This window comes from Crinia signifera, chromosome 12, assembly GCF_055691185.1.
Source record: "Crinia signifera chromosome 12, ASM5569118v1, whole genome shotgun sequence".
NCBI lineage: Eukaryota > Metazoa > Chordata > Amphibia > Anura > Myobatrachidae > Crinia > Crinia signifera.
Window position 1 is genome coordinate 46,962,598 of NC_139228.1, and position 23,335 is coordinate 46,985,932.

Genomic DNA, 23,335 nt, shown 5'->3' on the forward strand with positions numbered 1-23,335 from the left:
TTCCCTCCTTCCCGTATACTAAGATCATCTGTACCTAAGAACTGTAATGGGGTAACGTGACTGTTACAACATAACATTTTATTACATGACATTCCTGATGCACCCTGAGAGTTACCCCCGATTATACCCTTGTTATGTCCCAGGACTTTGTCTATGTCTCCGTCCCCGTCCCCCCCCCCCCCCCATCTCCTTCCCCCATATGATTCCTGATCCCAGTCCGGCTTCTCTCCCTGATGGTCCCATAATGTCTTGCTGCCCCCACCCCCCAGTCGCCTAGTTTAAAATCTCCTTCAACCCTCTAACCATCCTTCCCCCCAGCACCCCTCCTCGTTCAGGTGCAATCCATCATGGCAAAAAAGATGGCGCCTGACCGAGAAGTCCACCCAGTGTTCCATGAACACGAATCCCTCTTTCCTACACCAATCCTTAAGCCACACATTTACCTCCCTGATCTCCCTCTGCCTCCCTGAGCTAGCGCGTGGCACTGGTAATATTTCCGAGAAAATTACCCTAGATTACCCTAGATGTCCTCGCCTTTAATTTCTTACCTAATTCCCTATACTCTTTCTTGAGGACATCCCACCTACCATTGACTTTGTCGTTGGTGCCGATGTGCACCAAGACCGCCGGGTTGCTCCCAGCCCCTCCCAACAATCTGTCGACTCGGTCCGCGATGTGCCGTACCTGAGCACCCGGGAGGTAACAGACCGTGCGGCGATCGCGGTCCCGATAGCAGATTGCCCTGTCTGTTCTCCTAATAATGGAATCCCCTACCACCACTATCTGCCTTGGTACCTCACTAACTGTCATCCCGTTTGAGCTAGAGGGACCGCTCCTCTGGTTGCTAGAGGGAGCCATCTCCTCCAGCTCTGTCATTTCGTCTCTATCCTCCCCCGAAACTTCGTCCAACCGGGCAAATTTGTTCGGGTGTGATAGATCCGAGATGTCGTTCCTGTCCCTCCTGTCCCTCTTGTTTCCCCTTCTAACCGTGACCCAGCTGGCTACCTGATCCTCCTCCTCTACCAGTGACCCCATCTGCAACTCCTCCACCATTCTATTTAGGCTTTGCTCAAGATTGGAAATATCCCTCAGTCGCTGAACGGTCCGCTCTAGATCAGTGACCTGGGCTTCCAGGGCGGACGTTTGCTCACATCTCGTGCAGATGTATTCGCACTGGGACTCTTGCTCCAGGTGCGCATACATCTTGCACAACATGCACTGAGTGATATTCTCAATCAGGGCCCCACCCATTTTATCTACCTCCCTGCGACTAACCCCCTAGTATACAGTAGAGAGTTAAATTACAATGCAATTACACACTACAAGTTAATTTTTATCAAAATATAAGAAAGTTGATACTTATCTGTTCCTGCAGCTGTGTCACACTCCTGGTGTCCTCACACTTTTATCTGTCCGCTTCCTCTGTAATTTCTTCCAGTTGCACGTTTTCCTCAGTGGCCCACTCTCAGATCATGCAGCACACTATCTGCACTTTGTGGACCCTTTAACAGGTCAGGCACCTGGGCTTCAAGCAAGAAGAAAAAAAAAAAAAAAACAGAAGGGACAGAAGCCTCTTGCAACCTGGTTTAACCCCTTCCTGGATGTAACTCCTTCTTGGATATAACTCTGCACTTATTTAAAAATGGTACTTAGAATAAAATGGCAGTTCAAAATTCAGATTGTATGTAAGTAATATATGTATAATTAATAGGTTTCAACTCATTGCAGTATATTGATAATGTTCCCTATGCTCAGGAATTATAATACTTTGAATGGGCTCTATAGCACGGTCTCATCATTTAATAATTTGATCCATTATAAAAGTACAGTGAAATGCTTAATCCTACGTATACTAATAACTTGGGTTGTAAACTACTGTTGTAACTTTTCCATGATAGGAAATTGTTTATTCATCTGTTCACTCTTTATTGGAATCACTTGAACCTGTGCATATTAGGCCTTCTTGAATAAGGCAATGATGTTGTCAGATGTTTGTTTATTCATAAAAACTCTAATAAAAATAATTTATAAAAAAAAAACTATCTACCTGTCTGGTGCCTAGTACTGCCGTATCTATCTGTCTGGTACCTAGTACTGCCGTATCTATCTGTCTAGTGCCTAGTAATGCCGTATCTACCTGTCTGGTGCCTAGTGCTGCCTTACCTACCTGTCTGGTGCCCACTGCCTAGACTACCTGTCTGGTGCCTAGTACTGCCGTATCTACCTGTCTGGTGCCTAGTACTGCCGTATCTAAATATCTACCTGTCTGGTGCCTAGTACTGCTGTATCTACCGGTCTGATGCCTAGTACTGCCGTATCTACCTGTCTGGTAGTGCAAGTAGTACTGGCGTATCTACCTGTCTGGTGCCTAGTGGTGCCGTATCTACCTGTCTGGTGCCTAGTACTGCCGTATCTACTTGTCTGGTGCCTAGTACTTCCGTATCTAACTATGTACCTGTCTGGTGCCTAGTACTGCCGTATCTAACTATGTACCTGTCTGGTGCCTAGTACTGCCGTATCTACCGGTCTGGTGCCTAGTACTGCCGTATCTACCGGTCTGGTGCCTAGTACTGCTGTATCTACATTTCTGGTGCCTAGTACTGCTGTATCTACATTTCTGGTGCCTAGTACTGCCATATCTACCTGTCTGGTGCCTAGTACTGCCGTATCTAACTATCTACCTGTCTGGTGCCTAGTACTGCCGTATCTAACTATCTACCTGTCTGGTGCCTAGCCCTGTCATATCTACCTATCTACCTGTCTGCTGCCTACTAATGCCGTATCTACCAGTCTGGTACCTAGTACTGCCATATCTAACTATCTATATGTCTGGTGCCTAGTACTGCCGTATCTACCTGTCTGGTGCCTAGTACTGCCGTATCTGTAATACCTGCCTGCTGGTGCATACCTACTGACATATATAATTGCACTCCAGTGGTGCTGTCCTGTGACATAACTCCACAAAAATAATGGAGATCGAAAATATGAAAGATAAAAAATAGGGAAAGATGAAGATTCACTTCCTCATAGCTGCTGCCACTAGTCATGACATAGATGATGAAATGCCATCAACGTCGTCTGCAAAGGCCGATGCCCAGTGTGAAAGCAGAGGGCAAGTAAAATCGAAACCAAAGTTACGTAGAAGGATTCGAAAAAGTAAATGTAAATCGTTGGAAGTGAAACGTAAACTTGCCAATATGCCATTCACGACACGGAGTGGCCATGGCCTAAGTTCATGACTAGTGGTTCAGCTTCACATGACCATCAAAGTCCTCCACCCCCACCCTATAGTACATTTAAGAGAGTTAGGCTGACACCGACTATAAAAACTCTGCCTTCTAAAGACATATCTCAAATCCCCAAGGAGAGTACAAGGGTGTCGGCGGTTGTGATGCCGGACCTTCCCATCACTGTACGTGAAGAGGTGGCTCCTTCCACCATTTGTAGTACGCCCTCTGCATATGCGGGAAGGATCACCCACAGTCTAGTTCCAGATTGTATGTTATACACCAGGAGGAGGATATTGATGTAGCTGGTGCAGAGGAGGAAGTTGATGAGGAGGATGCAGAGGTGGTTTGCTTAAATGAGGCACCAAGGGGGGGAAAAGTTGTTGTCCATCGGATGAATAAGCCCATTGTCATGCCTTGGCAGAGGACCAATAAATCCACCTCTTCGGTCTGGATTTCTTTTTTCCGAATCCGGACAACATATGTGAAGCCATATGTACCTTATGTAAAGCTTTCAATAAGCAGGGGTAAGGATCTTGCCCACCTAAGGACATCCTCCCTTATACGTCACCCGAGGAACCTTCATAAATCAGTGTATAGTTCAGGAACTGCGGCTAGCAGTCCAAGGACACCTAAATCCCTTGGTCCTCCTATTGGAGCCAAGCGCTTGAAAAGCACACCACCAACTCCCTCCTCGTGAAATTCCTCCTTGATCCGGATCGGGGGGAGTCCTGCAGGCCATGGCACCAGCATGACTGACTCCTCTTCTATCTGAGATTCCTCCGGAGGATCCTGCAGTGCTACGCCTAATACTGCTGCTGCTGGGAGTCGGTCATCATCCCAGAGGGGAAGTCATAAGACCACTATGTCTTTCACTAAGCAGTTGACCGTCCAACAGTCGTTTTGCCATGAGGATGAAATACGACAGTAGTCATCCTATGGCAAAGCAGATAACTGCAGCCTTGACAGCTATGTTGGTGTTAGACGTACGTCCGGTGTCAGTCATCAGTGGAGTGGGATTTAAACGGTTGATGGAGGTATTGTGTCCCCGGTACCAAATCCCATCTAGATTCCACTTCACTAGGCAGGCGATACCCACGATGTACAGGGACGTCAGAAAAAGTGTACTCCGTTCCCTGAAAAATGCGGTTGGATCAGGGCAAATTAAGGACTATATGAGTGTGACAGCCCACTGGGTAGATGCATCGCCTTCCGCAGCAGAAGCATCTCCTGCACGCCAGCTCCTTCCAAGGCAGGCTACGCTGTGTATCACCGTTTTCAGGAAGAGGCAGAACGCCGACAACCTCTTAGAGAAACTGAGGGAAATAATCTTCCAGTGGCTTACCCCCCTTATTCTCTCCTGGGGATTTATGGTGTCAGACAAAGCCAGTAACATTTTACGGGCATTACACATGGGCAATTTCCAGCATGTGCCAAGTTTTGCCCACACAATAAATTTGGTGGTGCAGCATTTCATCAAAAATGACAGGAGCGTGCAGTAGATGCTTGCAGCGGCCCACTAAATTTGCTGACACATTCGGCATTCTGCCACTGCCTGCCGAAGGCTGGAGCAGGAGCAAAAACTCTGCAACCTGCCCTGCGATCAGCTTAATCAAGAGGTGGTGACATGCTGGAACTCCACCCTCTATAGGCTACAGAAGATGGAGGAGCAGCAAAAGGCCATTCAATCCTACACGGCCACCTACGACATAGGCAGAGGAGCGGGGCTGCACCTGACTCAAGCACAGTGCAGGCTGATTTCCGTGTTGTGCAAGGTTCTCCAGCCATTTGAGCTAGCCACATGTTAAGTCAGTTCTGACACTGCCAGCATTAGTCAGGTGATTCCCCTGATCAGACTGTTGCAGAAGCAGCTGGAGAAAGTGAAGGAGAAGCTAAAGCGTAGTGATTCCGCAAAGCATGTTGATCTTGTGGATGAAGCCCTCCATACGCTTTGCAAGGATACGAGGGTGGTCAGTCTGTTAGTCAGAGGAATACATTCTGGCCACCACGCTCAATCCTCGATTTAAATCGTATGTTGTGTCTCTGTTTCCGTCTGAAAAGATGTAAAGACCTGCTGGTCAGGAGATTGTCATCTGAAAGGGACAGTGACACGGCCCCAGCTCCTTCTTCATTTTCTCCCACACCTGTGCCTTTGAGGAAACAGCTGCGATTTCCCACACAACCCGTTGGCGGGGATGCAGGGCATGCAGGAGGGAGTTTGGACATCTGGTCTGGACTAAACTACCTGCCAACGATTGCTGACATGTCTACTGTCGGTGCATTGGATGCTGTCACCATTGACAAAATGGTGGAAGATTACTTTGGTGACCTTATCCAAGTAGACATGTCAGACAGTCCTTACCTGTACTGGCAGGGAAAAAAAAGGCAGTTTGGAAGCACCTGTACAAACTGGCTCTATTTTACCTGAGTTTTCCCCCCTCCAGTGTGTACTCCGAAAGAGTTTTTAGTGCTGCGGGGAACCTGGTCAGTGAGTGTCGAAGGAGGTTGCGTCCTCCGACCTTTTCATGCCCTACTATCCACGTCGGCGTGGAGTTGAGAATAGAATAGTGTGGCGAGCGCAGCGAGCCACCGAGCCCGAAGCGTGGCGAGCGCAGCGAGCCCCGCGAGGGGACGCGGATACCTTCACAGGTAAACGCGTCCCCTCGCGGGCTTCACAGGTGTCCGTGGCCACGCGGACACCTGTGAAGTCCGCGAAGGGACGCGTTTACCTGTGAAGGTATCCGCGTCCCCTCGCGGGGCTCGCCACGCTTCGGGCTCGGTGGCTCGCTGCGCTCGCCACACTATTCTATTCTCAACTCCACGCCGACGTGGATAGTAGGGCATGAAAAGGTCGGAGGACGCGTACCGCCGCCCCTCGCGGGCTCGCTGCGCTCGCCACGCTTCGGGTTGGCGTGGATCGTGGGGTGGCGTTAAAAATTTGGGGGGACATTTAAGGGTTAATTGTGCCTATTTGGGCTCTGTAGCCCATTTAACATTGATTCCTATGGCCAAATCGCGGGTATTGATGCATTTTACATGAAAATCGCGGTCAATCAGCCTTTTTAACATTGTTCCCTATGGGAAAATCGCGGTCATCGCGGGCAGCAGATTTTTATGTACCCGCGATGACCGCGATTTTTTACCCCCGACGCCCGCGATTCCAATCGCTGGCGCCCTTCTAGGTAAAGAGTACCGGGAGATATTATGACTTGTTTTTTTGTGTGGGGGCCCAAACAAAGCAATAATTTCAGCCACTGTTTTGTAGGCCCTGTCGCTGAATATTTTCGCAACATAAGGGTGGGTGGGAGGGTCCAAGGACAATTCCATTTTGCATCACCATTCATTAATCCTACTGCTGAGAGTCATTCATATTTGGGATTTGTCTTTGCAATGCATACAACTGTTTGCATTCCACTAATGAGAGTAATTGATTGCTGACCAATCACCCACTGCTACTCAACTGGTCGCAACTCTCACCCTGCATTATTCCAGGAGTCTGCCACTGCCGCTCTCACCCTGCATTAATTCTGGGAGTCTACCACTGCAGCTCTCACCCTGCATTAATTCTGGGAGTCTGCCACTGCAGCTCTCACCCTGCATTAATTCTGGGAGTCTGCCACTGCAGCTCTCACCCTGCATTAATTCTGGGAGTCTGCCACTGCAGCTCTCACATTGCATTAATCTGGGAGTCTGCCACTGCTGCTCTCACCCTGCAATATTCCAAGAGTCTGCCACTGCCGCTCTCACCCTGCAATTTTTTGGGCCTTGACAGCTATGTTGGTGTTAGACGTGTGCCCAGTGTCCGCCATCAGTGGAGTGGGATTTAGATGGTTGATGGAGGTATTGTGTCCCCGGTATCAAATCATATCTAGATTCCACTTCACTATGCAGGTGATACCCTATATGCAGGTATTGGCTGCAGTAAATGCAAATGCAGTGGTAGAGTTCCTTTAAGGAATTTTGGAAGGGTCCCAGAGGTTGGTTCAAACTTCTATCCGGTATAGGTATACAAATGGGGTTGTCCAAACAGCTCTCATCATGCATTAATATGGGAATCTGCCACTGCAGCTCTCACCCTGCATTAATTCTGGGAGTCTGCCACCGCTGCGGTCACCCTGCATTAATTCTGGGAGTCTGCCACTGCAGCTCTCACCCTGCATTCATTCTGGGAGTCTGCCACTGCCACTCTCACCCTGCATTCATTCTGGGAGTCTGCCACTGCAGCTCTCACCCTGCATTCATTCTGCGAGTCTGCCACTGCAGCTCTCACTCTGCATTCATTCTGGGAGTCTGCCACTGCAACTCTCACCCTGCATTAATTCTGGAAGTCTGCCACTGCAGCTCTCACCCTGCATTATTCTGGGAGTCTGCCACTGCAGCTCTCACCCTGCATCACACAACCAGATGCAGCCAGAAGAGGGCCTAAGTGACAGGAGCATTTCTGCCACTGCCTGCAGAAGGCTGCCGAATCGACCACTGCTCCTCGGCTGGTGGTAAACAACACGTTCAAGCCAGATAGTAGTCTTATTAGATATTAAACTGATAAAAACAGATACACAGCACAGCACAATCGCAGACCAATTCAGTGCTGAACCAAACGCCTACTGATCCTCGGCTGGTGGTAAACACGATCAAGCCATCACCATTCATTTAATCCCACTGCCTAGAGTCATTCATGGGGTAACTGAACTTGTCTTTAACCCCTTCACGACATTTGACGTACATGTACGTCATGGTCGGGAAGTACTTCCCGACATTTGACGTACATGTACGTCATGGATTCTAACTGTCACTGCGTCTATAGACGCGGTGACAGTTAGGAGATGTCTGCTGTCCCTGACAGCAGACATCCCCCCTCGTCGCCCAGGGGGGGCAGGGGTGCCCCCCCCGGTCGGCGATCGCTGTGATTGGCTGTTCAAATCTGAACAGTCAATCACAGCGTTTCCTGTGTTACCGGCGGCTAAGCCGCTCGGTAACACAGAAAACGGTGGTGATCGGTGCAGCACCGATCACCACCGAGCGGCAGCACCCCCTCCCACCCGCCGGGCACTCACCCGGCAGCAGCAGCAGCTCCAGCGGCTCCACCGCTACGTCCGGAGCGCACGCTGCGCTCCCCTCCTCCCCCCTCCCCCCCGCAGCAGCAGCAGCAGCAGCATCATGCTGCTGCTGGAAAAGTTAAAAATAAATTAAAATTAAAAAATGTGCAAATGTGTGTATATATATATATATATATATATACACACACATATATATATATATATATATATATATATGTGTGTGTATATATATGTATATATATGTATATATATATATATATATATATACACACATATATATATATATATATATATATATATATATATGTGTGTGTGTGTGTGTGTGTGTGTGCGTATACCGCACCGATCACCAACGATCGCCAGCCCCCCCCCCCCTCCCACCCGGCAGCCCCCCTCCCTCCCATCCACCCGGCTGCCGCAGCGCCAGCACCCCTCCCACCCCCCCGCCAGCCGCAGCGCCAGCCCCCCTCCCAAAGCTGGTGACCAAAATGGGGTCACTTGTGGGGGGGTTCCACTGTATTGGTGCTTCGGGGGTCTTGCTAATGCGACATAGCACCCGCCATTCATTCCACCACCAAAAATCACTCCTTCCCTTCTGAGTCCTGCCATGCACCCAACTGGTATTTTTTGGTCACATGTGAGGCATTGCCGTACCCGGGAGAAATTGGGGCACAGATTTTGGGGTGCTTTGTCTCCTTCATTCCTTGTGAAAATTAAAAATTTTGAGCCAGAACTGCATTTTTGTGTAAAAAATTAAATTTTTTTACACAAAAATGCAGATCTGGCTCAAAATTTTTCATTTTCACAAGGAATGAAGGAGACAAAGCACCCCAAAATCTGTGCCCCAATTTCTCCCGGGTACGGCAATGCCTCACATGTGACCAAAAAATACCAGTTGGGTGCATGGCAGGACTCAGAAGGGAAGGAGTGATTTTTGGATTTTGCAGCACAGATTCTGGTTGAATGACCCCCGAAACACCCATACAGTGGAACCCCCCCACAAGTGACCCCATTTTGCAAACTACACCCCTCAGGGAATTCATCTAGGGGTATAGAGTACATTTCAAACCCCCCGGGGTTTCACCAATTTTGATACAACTGAGCTGTGAAAATGAAAAATTATTTTTTTTCATTTTCACTGCCCAGTTGTACCACAATTGGTGAAACCCCTGGGGGTTTGAAATGTACACTATACCCCTAGATGAATTCCCTGAGGGGTGTAGTTTGCAAAATGGGGTCACTTGTGGGGGGGTTCCTAACTTTTAGCATCTTATGGTGCCTAGAAACCTACATGGTGCCTAAAAAATAATCTCATAAAAAGGAGTCTCCAAAATCAAGTAGGTGCTCCTTCTATTATGAAGCCTGTGGTTTGGTCACCGTGCACACTAGGGCCACATATAGGATATTTATGAAAACCAAAGAATTGGGGGAATCAATTTTTAGTCACATTTCTCTAGTAAAATGTACTGTGTTCCTTAGAAAAATGTATTAAAATTGAAAATCCGAAAAAAAAATGAAATTTTGAAATTTCACCTACACTTTGTTTTAATTCCTGTGAAACACCTAAAGGGTTAACAAACTTCCAAAATGCTGTTTTGAATACTGTGAGGGGTGCAGTTTTTGAAATGGCATCATTTATGGGGGTGTCTCACATACAAGTCCCTCAAAGTCACATCAGAACTGAACTGGTCCCTAAAAAAATCAGTGTTTGAAATTTTCTTGAAAATTTGAGAATTTGCTAGTCATATTTGAAGCCTCCTAGTGTCCAAAAAAATTAAAAGGAAGTTGAAATAATGATTGCAACATAAAGTAGACATATGGTCTTTGTTAGTTATTAACTATTTTGAGTGGTATGATTATTTGTCTCACAAGCAGAAAATGTGACATTTTGCATATTGCTAAATTTTCCATTTTTTCACGATATTTTGGTATTTTTCACAAAAAAACACAGACTGTATCGACCCAAATTTACCACTAACTTGAAGTACAATGTGTCACGAGAAAACAATCTCAAAATCACTGGGATAAGTAAAAGCAAAAAAAAGTTATCCCCACTTAAGTGAGACATGTCAGATTTGAAAAAAAGGGCTCTGTCATGAAGGCACAAACTGGCTCTGTCATGAAGGGGTTAAACGCATATAACTGTTTGCATTCTTGACAGTGGTAATAATTAATTACCCCCCTCCCCCCCCATTTGGCAATGTTTGGAGAGATGACTGGTAATAATCCTAGAGTTAAGCAATCAGATTTAATTGATTAATAATAACACAATCAAGCCAGATAGGTGTCTTATTAGATATTAAACTGATAAAAACAGTTACACACTTGCAGAACAAGTCAGTGCTGCACGAAATGCCCACTGCTCCTCAGCTGCACATCCTAAACACGATCAAGCCAGATAGGGGTCTTATTAAGGGCCTAGTTTTTCAAACTGCCATCCTGTCTGCCACTGCAGTGCCACTCCTAGATGAGCCACGTGCTTGTGCCGCACACTTGTTTGGCTTAGCATAGTTATCCAGCTACCTCGTTGCAACCTTTTGCCCTAAAAACAATTTTGTGAGGTGTTCAGAATAGACTGGAAATTAATGTTATTGAGGTTAATAATAGCATAGGAGTAAAAAAACACCAAAATTCTGTGATTTTAGCAGTTTTTATGCTTTAAAAAAAAAAATCAGACCCCAAAACGTTTAGGGGGTGTTTTGAAAACCCATTTGAACCCAAAATCTGAAGGTAATCAGAACCCAAAACACAAAAAGTGGCCGGTGCACATCTCTAGTTTTTATTTCTCCACTCACCTCTTCAGGATTAACCATAAATTCCCAGTAGGATTAAGGTCTGGAGAGTTTCCTAGCGATGGACCCAACATTTCAAAGTTTTGTTTCCCGAGCCACATAATTATCTCTTTTGCCTTACGGTAAGGTGCTCCATCATGCTCAAAATGGCATTGTTCATCACAAACTGTTCTTGGATGGTTGGGGGAAGTTGCTCTTGGAGGATTTTTGGTACCTTTCTTACAGTACAGTATTCAATACCCTTAGGTTAGCATTTAGAGAAACTAAAGAGTAATATCATTGCAAATTGCGCATAATCTAAGTTGAGGCTTACCAACAAAAAAATGATAACACTGTTATTTGGCTGCAGGGCCCCTTGTATAGAAATACTTATTTGGGTTGCACATATGAGTGATGCTTTTTTTTTTTTTTTTGTATTTCAGTGAGAACCAACCACAAGTAACAATGCAAGAGGAATTAATTACAGAAGAAGATCTGCGTCTCATAGAAGAGCGCGAGTCTGCTATAAATCAGCTTGAGGTTGGTTTTATAATGATCCACTTAAGCTGCCAAATGTCTGAGTGTTGTGTTTTTGCAAAATTTGTTGCTTTGAAGTACTGAAGTTCAACTGTCACCTAAACATAATGGAAGTATTTTGCTTAACAGAATCCAATTAGATCCATAACCATCATAACCAACTAATCCATAGGAGCTGTATTGTCATGAATTATGATCAGCCCATGAAATGGCTGTCTCTAGTGTCTAGCTATGACGTGCACTCAAACACAACCTAGCAAATAAAATAACCACTTGCATGCATGATACAATTATAAATAGTGACACACTGCGTTCCCAATTTTATATTTTTATTTTACAGAAGCAATTGAGCATTGCTTAAAAATTAGTTACTGTATGTTGCATTTGGGTGTTTGGTCTGTCTGTGCACTAGTTAATTTGTTTTGTAAAACATGCTATATTTTTGCAACTTTGAATAATCCAATGAAAACCCCATATTTTTATCATTTTTAAAGGAGGATATCCGAGGAATAAATGAAATATTTAAAGACTTGGGTATGATGGTTCATGAGCAAGGAGAGATGATTGGTATGAATTTAATTCACTAAAATATAATATATATATATATATATATATATATATATATATATATATATGCCGATGTTAAGTGTAGATATTGTTTTTATATATATATATATATATATATATATATATATATATATATATATATATATATATATATAGTGTCTGTCTAGTGTCTGTGTGTAACTGAAACACTACCATCTGCTGGCAGCAAATGAAACTACATCTTTGTCTTTCACACATACAGAAATATATATATATATATATATATATATATATATATATATATATATAGAAATTGTTGGTGTGTCGGCACTCCACTTGGAAGTTGTACGGTCCCTGGGTGCCCTCCTGGGTCAATCAGATATAGAAGGAGGGGGGTTGGCGGCACTCGCAGGATTTTAAATAAAGACAAAACACCAATGTCGTCTTAACGTTTCAATTCTATTACGAATTTTCCTCAGAAGCATTAGACATGTGAAAATAAACATACCTTTATAATATCCCGTCACTCTCACCTCACGTGTGTAAGCAACGCGGGGCAGTAGTGCGTTAGTAAATACTAATATAGCCAGCTCTAGGGGCCGAGGCTATGACGCGGTGAGCCGTGATTGGCTGGCCGCGGCCATTTTGAAATTTGAATTTTTTTTTTTTTTTACATTTACGTCCCGTTGCCGCCGCGCTGCCGCCCCGCTGCCGCCGAGAGGTGAGGTGGGGGTGGCGATGGGTGCTACTGCTGGTGGGGGAGGGGGGTCAGGGGTGGTGGCGGCAGCAGGTTCTGCGGCGCGGTCTGCAGTCGCTCGCCCTGCTCATCTGCCCGCAGCCACACATGCGGGAGATGAGCAGGAGCTTTCTGAGCGACTGCTCTGAATTGTACAGCCCGTCCTTTCTGAATCTTGGACAGATTCAGAACGGCGGGGGCGCGCATGTAAATCGCTGTGTGGGCTATATACACAGCGATTTACATGCATTTTCAGGCATTTTCTGAGCGATTTGTTAGAATCGCTCAGAAAATGCCTAAATATCGTGCTGTGTGTGGGGCCCTTAAATATTCCTGGATCCCATCTCTTAAAAATCCTTCAAATAGTTTACACACTATTGATGTTAAACTAACAGGTCTGTAATTAGCGGGATCCTCCTTTTTTCCTTTTTTTGAATAATGGCACTACCTCTGCTATTCTCCAGTCTTTTGATACCTTTCCTGATGGTAGTGAATTATTGAAGATATAATGTAGAAAGGAAGCTAATTCCTCCCATAATTCCATTTGTACCCTAGGATGAAGCCTCAATATTATTTCCTCGGTAGAGAAATCAATATTGAGTTCTGGCTTGTTCATCCCATTTGTGGTATGTGTGCGTTCCACAGGCTGCTCTCCCTTAGTAAACACTGATGAGAATAACTCATTTAACAGTTCTGCTTTTCATCATCTCAAGATCTTTTGAGATTTATTCTCCTCATCCTGATGAGGAGAATAAATCTTGAAAGAACTTGATGATGAAACCTGTGTGGTTTTAAATTCTTTTGAAAGACGTCAGAGTGTCGCCTAAAAGGAATGTATGTATGCCACCCCTGATGTGGAGTTGAGCTGAGGAGGGCACCTGGTGCACCATACTCCTATTCAAGCGAAGGTGTGCCGGCTATTTTCCTATTATATATATATATATATATATATTTTTTATATATATATATATATATATATATATATATATACATACAGATAGTGGTTGATGCTCAAATTAGTTCAGTAAAACTTCTTTTCAGGTGCATGCAAGGGAGGGGGTTAATACTTTTTGCTGACATGTTTGCTTGATACTTTGAAAATACAGCGTTTTTCACATTTTATTGGAGAGTGCCGCATCCTGTCTTCATTTAGCCTAAACAACTACCTGGAGATTCACGTATATATATATAGATATATATAGATATATATATATAGATATCTATATATATGGAGCTGGTGTCCGGCACTCGTAGATAATAAATGCTCAGCTTGCTCTGGTGTCCACCTTCCTTTAGGAAAATATATATAGTTGTTGCTGGCTGGCACGCTGAGATTTGCTCATTCAATCCCAAAGGTGGATTAACAGATTACAAACTGTTCAACCTTTGGGATTGAATGAGCAATTATTAAGGCCCCCATACACTAGGGCGACTTGTCCTTAGGACAAGTCGCCCCCGACTTCCCCCTGAGCTTCCCCGGCTGCTCCCCGGGGGAGCTTGATTAGATTGTCACTTGATGTGCCATTTTTTACATGTGATAAATCGTCTCGATTTATCACATGTAAAAAACCCGGGGAGCAGGAAGGGGGGGGGAGGCTACAGAGCAGGGCTGCTGGTGGGAGCAGGGGGGGCTGGGGACGCTGCGGGGGACACAGGTGGCATAGAGCCGGGCAGAGGGAGCCGGGAGCTGTCAGTGCTAGAAAGAAAAGGCTATACAATGAATGGGCAGCCTGTGATTGGCTGAGCGCTCTCTCAGCCAATTGCTGACTGGCTGAGAGAGCGCTCAGCCAATCACAGGCCGCCCATTCATTGTATGGGCTTTTTTTTTTTATTCAGTACTGACAGCTCCCGGCTCCCCCTGCCCGGCTCTATGCCGCCTGTATCCCCCGTAGCGTCCCCTGCTCCCTCCACCGCCGCGCCGCCCCACTAGGTCCGAAGTCGGGTGGTCGGACGTGCAGCAGGTCCGACCACCCGACGCAGATCCGATGCACACGGGACCGCACATCGGATCTGAGGGGACATCAAAACTAGCCGATTTTGGTCCGATTTCGGCCAGATCCGACTGATCTGGCCGAAATCTGACCAAAATCGGCTAGTGTATGGGGGCCTTTACTTTCATGCTTTCTGTAAACATTGTTCTAAGTTTATCTATCTGTAAGGCAGTTTATCTTGATTCTCTCACAAGAAGTTTTGTGATTTATCATGTATTATGTGATTATTTATGCCTATATGATGTTACTTGCAATCTGTTGTTTTGCAATAGTAATTTCCATGCTGATTTCGCACCATGTATAAGTCAAATGTCTCCCCTGTTACACTTTTGCAGGCTGTTCCTATCCACAGTATCTTATTACAATTGCCTTTACACTTAAACTAGTATACTAATTTCCTGTACAGGCATGTTATCAGCAGGAATATCAGCTTTGACTTTATTACCCTCTTTTACAATGTTAATTGGTTCCAATCAGTGTTAATTGGGCCCTCTAGAGTGTATGTAAAATCAAGCTGAAGCATCCCTACACAGCCTGCATCATACATAGCCTGCATCCTCTTTATACAGAGGTGCATATAAAGTATTCCTGCCTGTGTCCCTTGTGATTTTGGCTGATTCAATTTGTACATGATGATTCCAGTACTGTCTATTTTTAACTTCACTGTATGTCTTTGTATACTTGGTGATTGTTCACTATAGCCATCCAGTAGCGCACGCAGGGGGGGGTTTCTGAGTACCCAGAAACCCCCCCAGGAGTCTAAGGGCCCTAGGCTGAAATCTGAGGGTCCCCTCTTTCCATGGGTACAAAAAATTAAAAAATCGGCCCTTGGGAACCGGAGATATCTGACTTCAAAGCAGTGGTCCCCATCCAAGCCTGTTAATTGCTCTTCCAAGTCAGATATTTCAGGTTCTGTCTGACTCAGAGTTTTTATGAGGATATATTCCAAAAGCTGTGACTCTCCCCCATTGGTGGACACTAGTAGATTGTCTCTACTGTTCCCAGAACTAGAGATATCAGCCTTCCAGCAGCTGGTTACTGCTCCAGCTCCAAAAAACCTGGTATGTAGTTTTATATCCTCGTTGGCAGATTGCTCTGCCTCCTGAACTCTGATCCCCTAGTCCCCAGTACCATTAGTAAAATCTAATAAATGTATTTCTGGGAACTGGATATATCTACAGTCAAGCAAGCTGTCCTCCCACCAGAAAATTATGAATAATATGCCCACTCCACTATACACCCCTCCTCTGCATTTTAAACATCCTCTACCACCCTGGAAGTTATGTATCAGGGCCCCTTCATTCAGCCCAGTGCCCCCTTCTCCCACCCCATCTCCCACCATCTGTGCAGTAAAGGTGTAATTAGTGGAAATTACTGATCCAGGCCCTACATGCTGAGCAGTTGATATAATACCCCCTACTACCCGGGGGACATCAAAGCTTCCGCCACCCCTACCGCTGGAGGATCAGTAGTGGCCCCAATACATTGCTATGCCTAGGGGTCTACAGTGCTGTTGACGCCCCTGTATGTATGTATATATATATATATATATGTATGTATGTATATATGTGTGTGTGTATATATATATATATATATTATTATTATTATTATTATTATTATTATTATTTATATACATTTGGTCTATCTATAATACTTTAACTGACCCGGCATATACTGGGTCACCTAAGTGTCCATCTCCGTGCTTTGCTCCGCCCCTCTGGAAACCCCCTTCTGAAAATCCTGCGTTTGCCACTGCCATCCCCTCCTGTTGCACTGATTGTAATGATGTCACTGATTGGCTGCTGGGTGGAGTTTGCAGCTTCTCTGATCACATGGGTTCCCTCACAATGCTATTTATGTATGTACTGTGTATTGCACTGCATAACAGCCCCGAAACGTTGACTACATACTTACACTTGTATAGTGTCTTATTGGATGAAAGTCTCTTTGAGTGCCAGCCAGCAACAACTATATATATATATATATATATATATATATATATATATATATATATATATATATATATAGGGTTACCACCTAGTCCCTTTAATTCCGGACAAATGTTAATTACACAGGTTCTGTGGCAGTTTAAAATCAGGTGAAGTGGAGTCTTGAAGTCAGCCAGCCACAGAACCTGTGTAATTAATATGTGTCCGGAATTAAAGGGACTAGGTGGTAACCCTATGTATATAGCGTGTGGGGATGGCGGCACTCAGAAATAAATCACTCAGCAAGCGGGATTACCTGCTTGCTAAGTGATTTATTTCTGAGTGCCGTTGTCCCCACGTGCTGCATACCATCAACCCACGGGCTGATGTTACACGGAGGGCACCATCTTAAACAGTCTCCCTAAGTTGGACACCAGCTTTTTTCTTTGGAGTGCCACCCTCAGCAATCACTATATATATATATATATATATATATATATATATATATATATATATATATATATATATATATATATAAATATATTTATGAACGTGGTATGACTTCTGCGCCTTCAGTGTATTAATAATCCGTCTTAGTTTATTACATGTGCGTACCCTCAAATGAGTGGAGAATTCTCATATAGTGATATCCTTTATTCAGACAATCTCCTTCCCTCGCCTTCTCTCCTGTAGGTGTGTCTCAAAGGAGCGTTCCAAACATAGAGTCGCAGGAGGAGTGTATTTTTACAAGTGATTATTTATGTGACTTGATTAAGTAGAATTTATAGGTGCTAGTGCATAGGGAATATTAATTGGTGAACAGCGCCACCTTGTGGTATGTATAAATCAATGCACGTGAAAGTCACCTCCGTGAAAAAAGAAAAAAGAAACAAGGTTTAGAAAGGTATATTCAGGCGACTCACACTTGGAGCATATATATCCAGGTGTTGTTTCAACGAGTGGCGTCCAGAACCCTTAAAACAAAAAATCTCCCAGAACGAGAAGAATTCATAGTGTAATATTTATATAAACAATAAAACATTTATTCAAGACAACAATGTACATCAATTAAAAAAAGGTATGCATACAAAAAGACAATATAAAAATTGGACCCGTACATTGGACATTATGATGCCAGTGGGGGATGGAGAGGTATTCTACCCGACCGGTTTCGTCCCTTTTGATCCTTGTAGTGGGACTTCCTCAGGGGTTAGAGATCTCTAATGTTTGGAACGCTCCTTTGAGACACACCTTCAGGAGAGAAGGCGAGGGAAGGAGATAGTCTGAATAAAGGGTATCACTATATGAGAATTCTCCACTCATTTGAGGGTACGCACATATAATAAACGAAGATGGATTATTAATACACTAAAGGCTCAGAAGTCATACCACGTTCCTATTTGCATTTTCTGGTCCTATGGAAAATAGACCAATTTGATGAAATCTGTTGACACAGTCTGAACTTTTTAATAATTTTTTTACAAAAAAACTTTTTGTAATTATAATATACTGCACTGTGCACTTTTCACATTTAAATTACTGGTTAACACTCAGTGACTGACAGCGCTGTTTGTGCACCATAGACCATATATATATATATATATATATATATATATAGCGTAGGGGGGGCGGTGGCACTCACGATGAAGGAATAAACACACAAGGCAGAAGTATCCCAACGTTTCGTGGCCGTGTCGCCACTTTATCAAGGTGCCATAAACAAATCAAACATGCAAGTGAGCTTACCTAAATAGCCCTCGGTGCAGTCCACGGCGCACAGCGTCCGATCACATGGCGTCTAATGATGACCTCTCACGTTTCGCAGACGTAGTGAGCCACGGAGGCTGCCTCAGACACGTGATCTAAAATACATGAATGAACAAGATTACACATCATATTCATTTGTAAACAATGTTGCAACAGGATAATGTGAACATGTACACATATAGACATAACAATAACATAACAGTGAACCCAGTCCCAGCAGCGTCCAGATAGCTCAAATATAGCAAACTGTACGAAACAGATAACTTGAATATTTTAAATGATGCAACTAATAAATGACATGCGTAGCTATCTGTATATGGACAGGGACAACAGCATATTTATAAAAAGCAGGATAAACCAAGGTTTTCATTCAAACCTCGGGGCGCCAATGTATCTAACGTGTAGATCCAACGGCATTCGGTTTGCAGTAAAATCAGTGACCTGTCACCGCCACGGAGCAGGGGGGGGGCACATGGTCTATATCTGAGGGAGGTCAAGGGATGTCTTGCCTCCACAAAATGTTTGCTTACAGGATGCTCCCCATGACCCGCTGTTATGGCTATTTTTATATTAGACCGGTGGGCTGTAGCACGTTCTTTAAATGCCCTGTTGGTCTTGCCGACATAGTGTCGACCACAGGGACAACTTAAAAGATACACCACAAATTTTGTGTGGCAGCTGACTCGGTGTTTGAGTTTCAATTTTTTTCCGGAGTATGGATGGTAGAATGTGTCACCTGTGTTCATGTAGCTGCAGGTAGTGCAGCCACAGCAGCGAAAGCAGCCAGGTTTGGGATTGCCTAGAAAGGTGGCCGCTTTGGGTGGGGGATAGGAGATGTTGTTTTTAACTAAATAATCCCTCAATTTTTTACCCCGCTTGTAGGCACACATAATTTTTTTATCTTTGAGCCCAGGTAGAGTGGTGTCACTGGTGAGTAATGGCCAGTATTTTTTGGCACTAAGTTGGATTTGTTTACTTTTTTTATGGAAAGAGTTAACCCAAATGAGTTTATTGGTGTTATCTCTGTTTTTGGTGGTAGAGCTCATGGCTTGTTCACGGGTGAGTATCACTTTAGTTTTGGCACGGTGCAGGTCAATGTCGGCATAGCCGCGCTGTTTAAACTTGACAATCATATTGTTTAAACTGGTTTCCAAATCATCAGGGTTGCTGGCTATACGTCGCACCCTCAGCATTTGGGAAAATGGAAGTCACATTTTTAGAGGGACAGGGTGATGCCTGGTAGCCAGAAGCGTGGTGTTTCTGTCTGTGCTCTTGGTGTATAATGATGTGCCAATTTTGCCATCACAAATATTGATGGTGACATCAAGGTAATTGACAGTTTTGTCATTGATGTCATAGGTTAATTTGGCAGGGGTTGCAGAACTGTTGTGTTGGTCAATGATGGATCTCAGTATGTTGGTATCACCCGACCAAACCACCAGCAAGTCATCTATATAGCATGTATACAGAATGAGCTTGCCGGTGGTCAGGGGATTGTCAATGAACAGAAATTCATCGATAATGTACATGTAGGCATTCGCTAGCGACGGGGCCACCGAGGACCCCATAGCACACCCTCTGAGTTGGACAAATAAATCACCATTGAATGCAAAGTAATTGCGCTTAAGTGTCAAATTCATAAGCTGTAAAAAAAACGTGATATTAGGTCCCACATAGTGGGGATTGTCTGTGATCAGCCTGCACACGGCATCCAATCCAGCCTCATGTGGAATGCACGTGTACAGACTGACCACATCAATAGTACACAACGAGCAATTGGTGGGCACAGTATCAATATCGGCAAGTTTGAGTAATAATGCTGTAGTATCTTTAAGATAAGAAACAGTGTTTTGCACACAGGGTTGTAGGAAATGGTCAAGATACATAGAGATGCGTTGGTACAGTGACCCCCGGGCAGAGATGATGGGTCTCCCCGGGGGTTTGACCAAGCTCCTATGTATCTTGGGAAGCAAATAAAGTAGCGGAGTCACAGGGAATGCTATAATAAGTGCATCTTTAGTGGAGCTAGTTATGATGTCATTGTTTACAGCATCCAAAAGAATGCAGTCAAGCTCCTGCTTGTACTGCGGTGTAGGGTCCTTTGCAAGACGAAGATATGTGTCGGAGTCCTGTAATTGTAGGTTAGCCTCTGCAACATAATCTGACATGTTAAGAATAACTGTGGCACCTCCTTTGTCCGCTGGACGGATAGAGATTGATGCATCTTGGCTGAGTGTTTTCAATGCCTGCCATTCGTCAGAGGTGAAATTGGGATGGCCGGAGGTGGGTGCGGTGACAATGTCCGATGTTTCTTTTTCCAGCATTCTGCTGTACGTCCTAATTGAGGGGTTGATGGATACTGGTTCGAATTTGGACCTCTTTTTGAGGCTTGCCGGAAAGGACTCCACAGGTGCACCCACTTGGGTAACTTGATGTTGGAAGTATTCATGTATTTTTAATGTCCGGGCCAATTTAAATTGCTCAATCTTGATAGTAAAGGGATCAGCCTTGGTAGATGGCACAAAGCTGAGCCCCTTCGTGAGCACTTGATGCTCCAAAGGAGTTAATGGCCGATCGGATAAATTGAAAATCAATTCTTGGGGAACCGTTTCGGTTGAAATCTGTTTTTTCCCCCTCGACCTTTTGTGTTGGCCCCCCCTGCGGGTGTATCGTCTTCTGTCCTTTGGGCGAGCCCCTAAAGGGTTTGTACCAGGGACTTGGGGGGTTCTTTCAGCATCACTGGCTGAAGATTGTTCATCGCGGGAGGATTCAATGTCGCGGCCAGGTCGGGGAAAACGGGTGTATTGTCTCCTTTTGAAAGGGCGTTGTGTCGACTCACCACCGGTCAGCCAAGGATAAACAAGATGTCTGGAGTAGTCGCTGTCAACTTTAGTTTTTTTGTTCTTTTTGTACTGTATAAGATCTCTCTTGTGTTTATACAGCTGAGCCGACATCTTTTCACACCAGTTGGTGGAGGTGTCCTGTACTAGTGTTTCCTTGTGATTGTTTTCAAAGGTAGAAATTTTTTGTCTTATGTCAACCAGTTCGCGAGAGACTTCCTTAATGACCGCGACCATCAGGTCAAACGAACATTTATTGAGAATTGATGTCCAGGTCTTGCAAAACTGTGTGTTAAAGCGCCCTATGGTAGGGACATTTTTGACTCTAAATCCGTGTGGAATTTTTTTCTCGCGCATGTAGTCGGAAAGAGTCACACCATGATAATGGTAGTCCACCTCTTTTCGTTTTAAATTTAGCCATTCGTGGTATAATTGTGTGCTTTCAGGTGTCCCACTGGCTGTGAGCATGTCTTCCTTGAATAGCACACGTTTATAGTCCGTATCACTGTAGCTCAGCGTAGCCCCATGTGTCAACTCAACTCGTGGCTGGCTGGCACCCACCGCCTACTGTTATTGCCTAAACCCTTGGGACTCACTGGGATTCCTCCACTGCACGTGCACTCAGCACCCTTTGGGTGAATTACTTTACTCTTGCACATCTCTCCATCACTGTCTCATACCAGCAGCCCATACTGGACTATACTTCCATTCAATATGGATAACAGCAGTGACCGCAGTTTTCCGGTGACTATGTCGCAGTCATGAGTTGAGTTGACACATGGGGCTATGCTGAGCTACAGTGATACGGACTATGAACGTGTGCTATTCAAGGAAGACATGCTCACAGCCAGTGGGACACCTGAAAGCACACAATTATACCACGAATGGCTAAATTTAAAACGAAAAGAGGTAGACTACCATTATCATGGTGTGACTCTTTCCGACTACGTGCGTGAGAAAAAAATTCCACGCGGATTTAGAGTAAAAAATGTCCCTACCATAGGGCGCTTTAACACACAGTTTTGCAAGACCTGGACATCAATTCTCAATAAATGTTCGTTTGACCTGATCATGACCTGCGGTCATTGAGGAAGTCTCCCGCGAACTGGTTGACATAAGAAAAAAAATTTCTACCTTTGAAAACAATCACAAGGAAACACTAGTACAGGACACCTCCACCAACTGGTGTGAAAAGATGTTGGCTCAGCTGGATAAACACAAGAGAGATCTTATACAGTACAAAAAGAACAAAAAAAATAAAGTTGACAGCGACTACTCCAGACATCTTGTTTATCCTTGGCTGACCGGTGGTGAGTCGACACAACGCCCTTTCAAAAGGAGACAATACACGTTTTCCCCGACCTGGCCGCGACATTGAATCCTCCCGCGATGAACAATCTTCAGCCAGTGATGCTGAAAGAACCCCCCAAGTCCCTGGTACAAACCCTTTAGGGGCTTGCCCAAAGGACAGAAGACAACACGCTCCAGACGATACACCCGCAGGGGGGGCCAACACAAAAGGTCGAGGGGGAAAAAACAGATTTCAACCGAAACGGTTCCCCAAGAATTGATTTTCAATTTATCCGATCGGCCATTAACTCCTTTGGAGCATCAAGTGCTCACGAAGGGGCTCAGCTTTGTGCCATCTACCAAGGCTGATCCCTTTACTATCAAGATTGAGCAATTCAAATTGGCCCGGACATTAAAACTACGTGAATACTTCCAACATCAAGTTACCCAAGTGGCCGCACCTGTGGAGTCCTTTCCGGCAAGCCTCAAAAAGAGGTCCAATTTCGAACCAGTATCCATCAACCCCTCAATTAGGACGTACAGCAGAATGCTGGAAAAAGAAACATCGGACATTGTCACCGCACCCACCTCCGGCCATCCCAATTTCACCTCTGACGAATGGCAGGCATTGAAAACACTCAGCCA

At 44.7% G+C, this 23,335-nt stretch overlaps 1 protein-coding gene across 1 annotated transcript in view; it reads left to right on the forward strand.

Moving 5' to 3' along the window:
• Positions 1–23,335, forward strand: part of STX7 (syntaxin 7) — a 310,458-nt gene that overhangs the window by 253,095 nt on the left and 34,028 nt on the right. The window contains exons 7-8 of the mRNA XM_083167279.1: positions 11,499–11,595; positions 12,087–12,159. Of these exons, the coding sequence (XP_083023405.1) occupies positions 11,499–11,595; positions 12,087–12,159 (170 nt within the window). The remainder of the gene's footprint in view (positions 1–11,498; positions 11,596–12,086; positions 12,160–23,335) is intronic.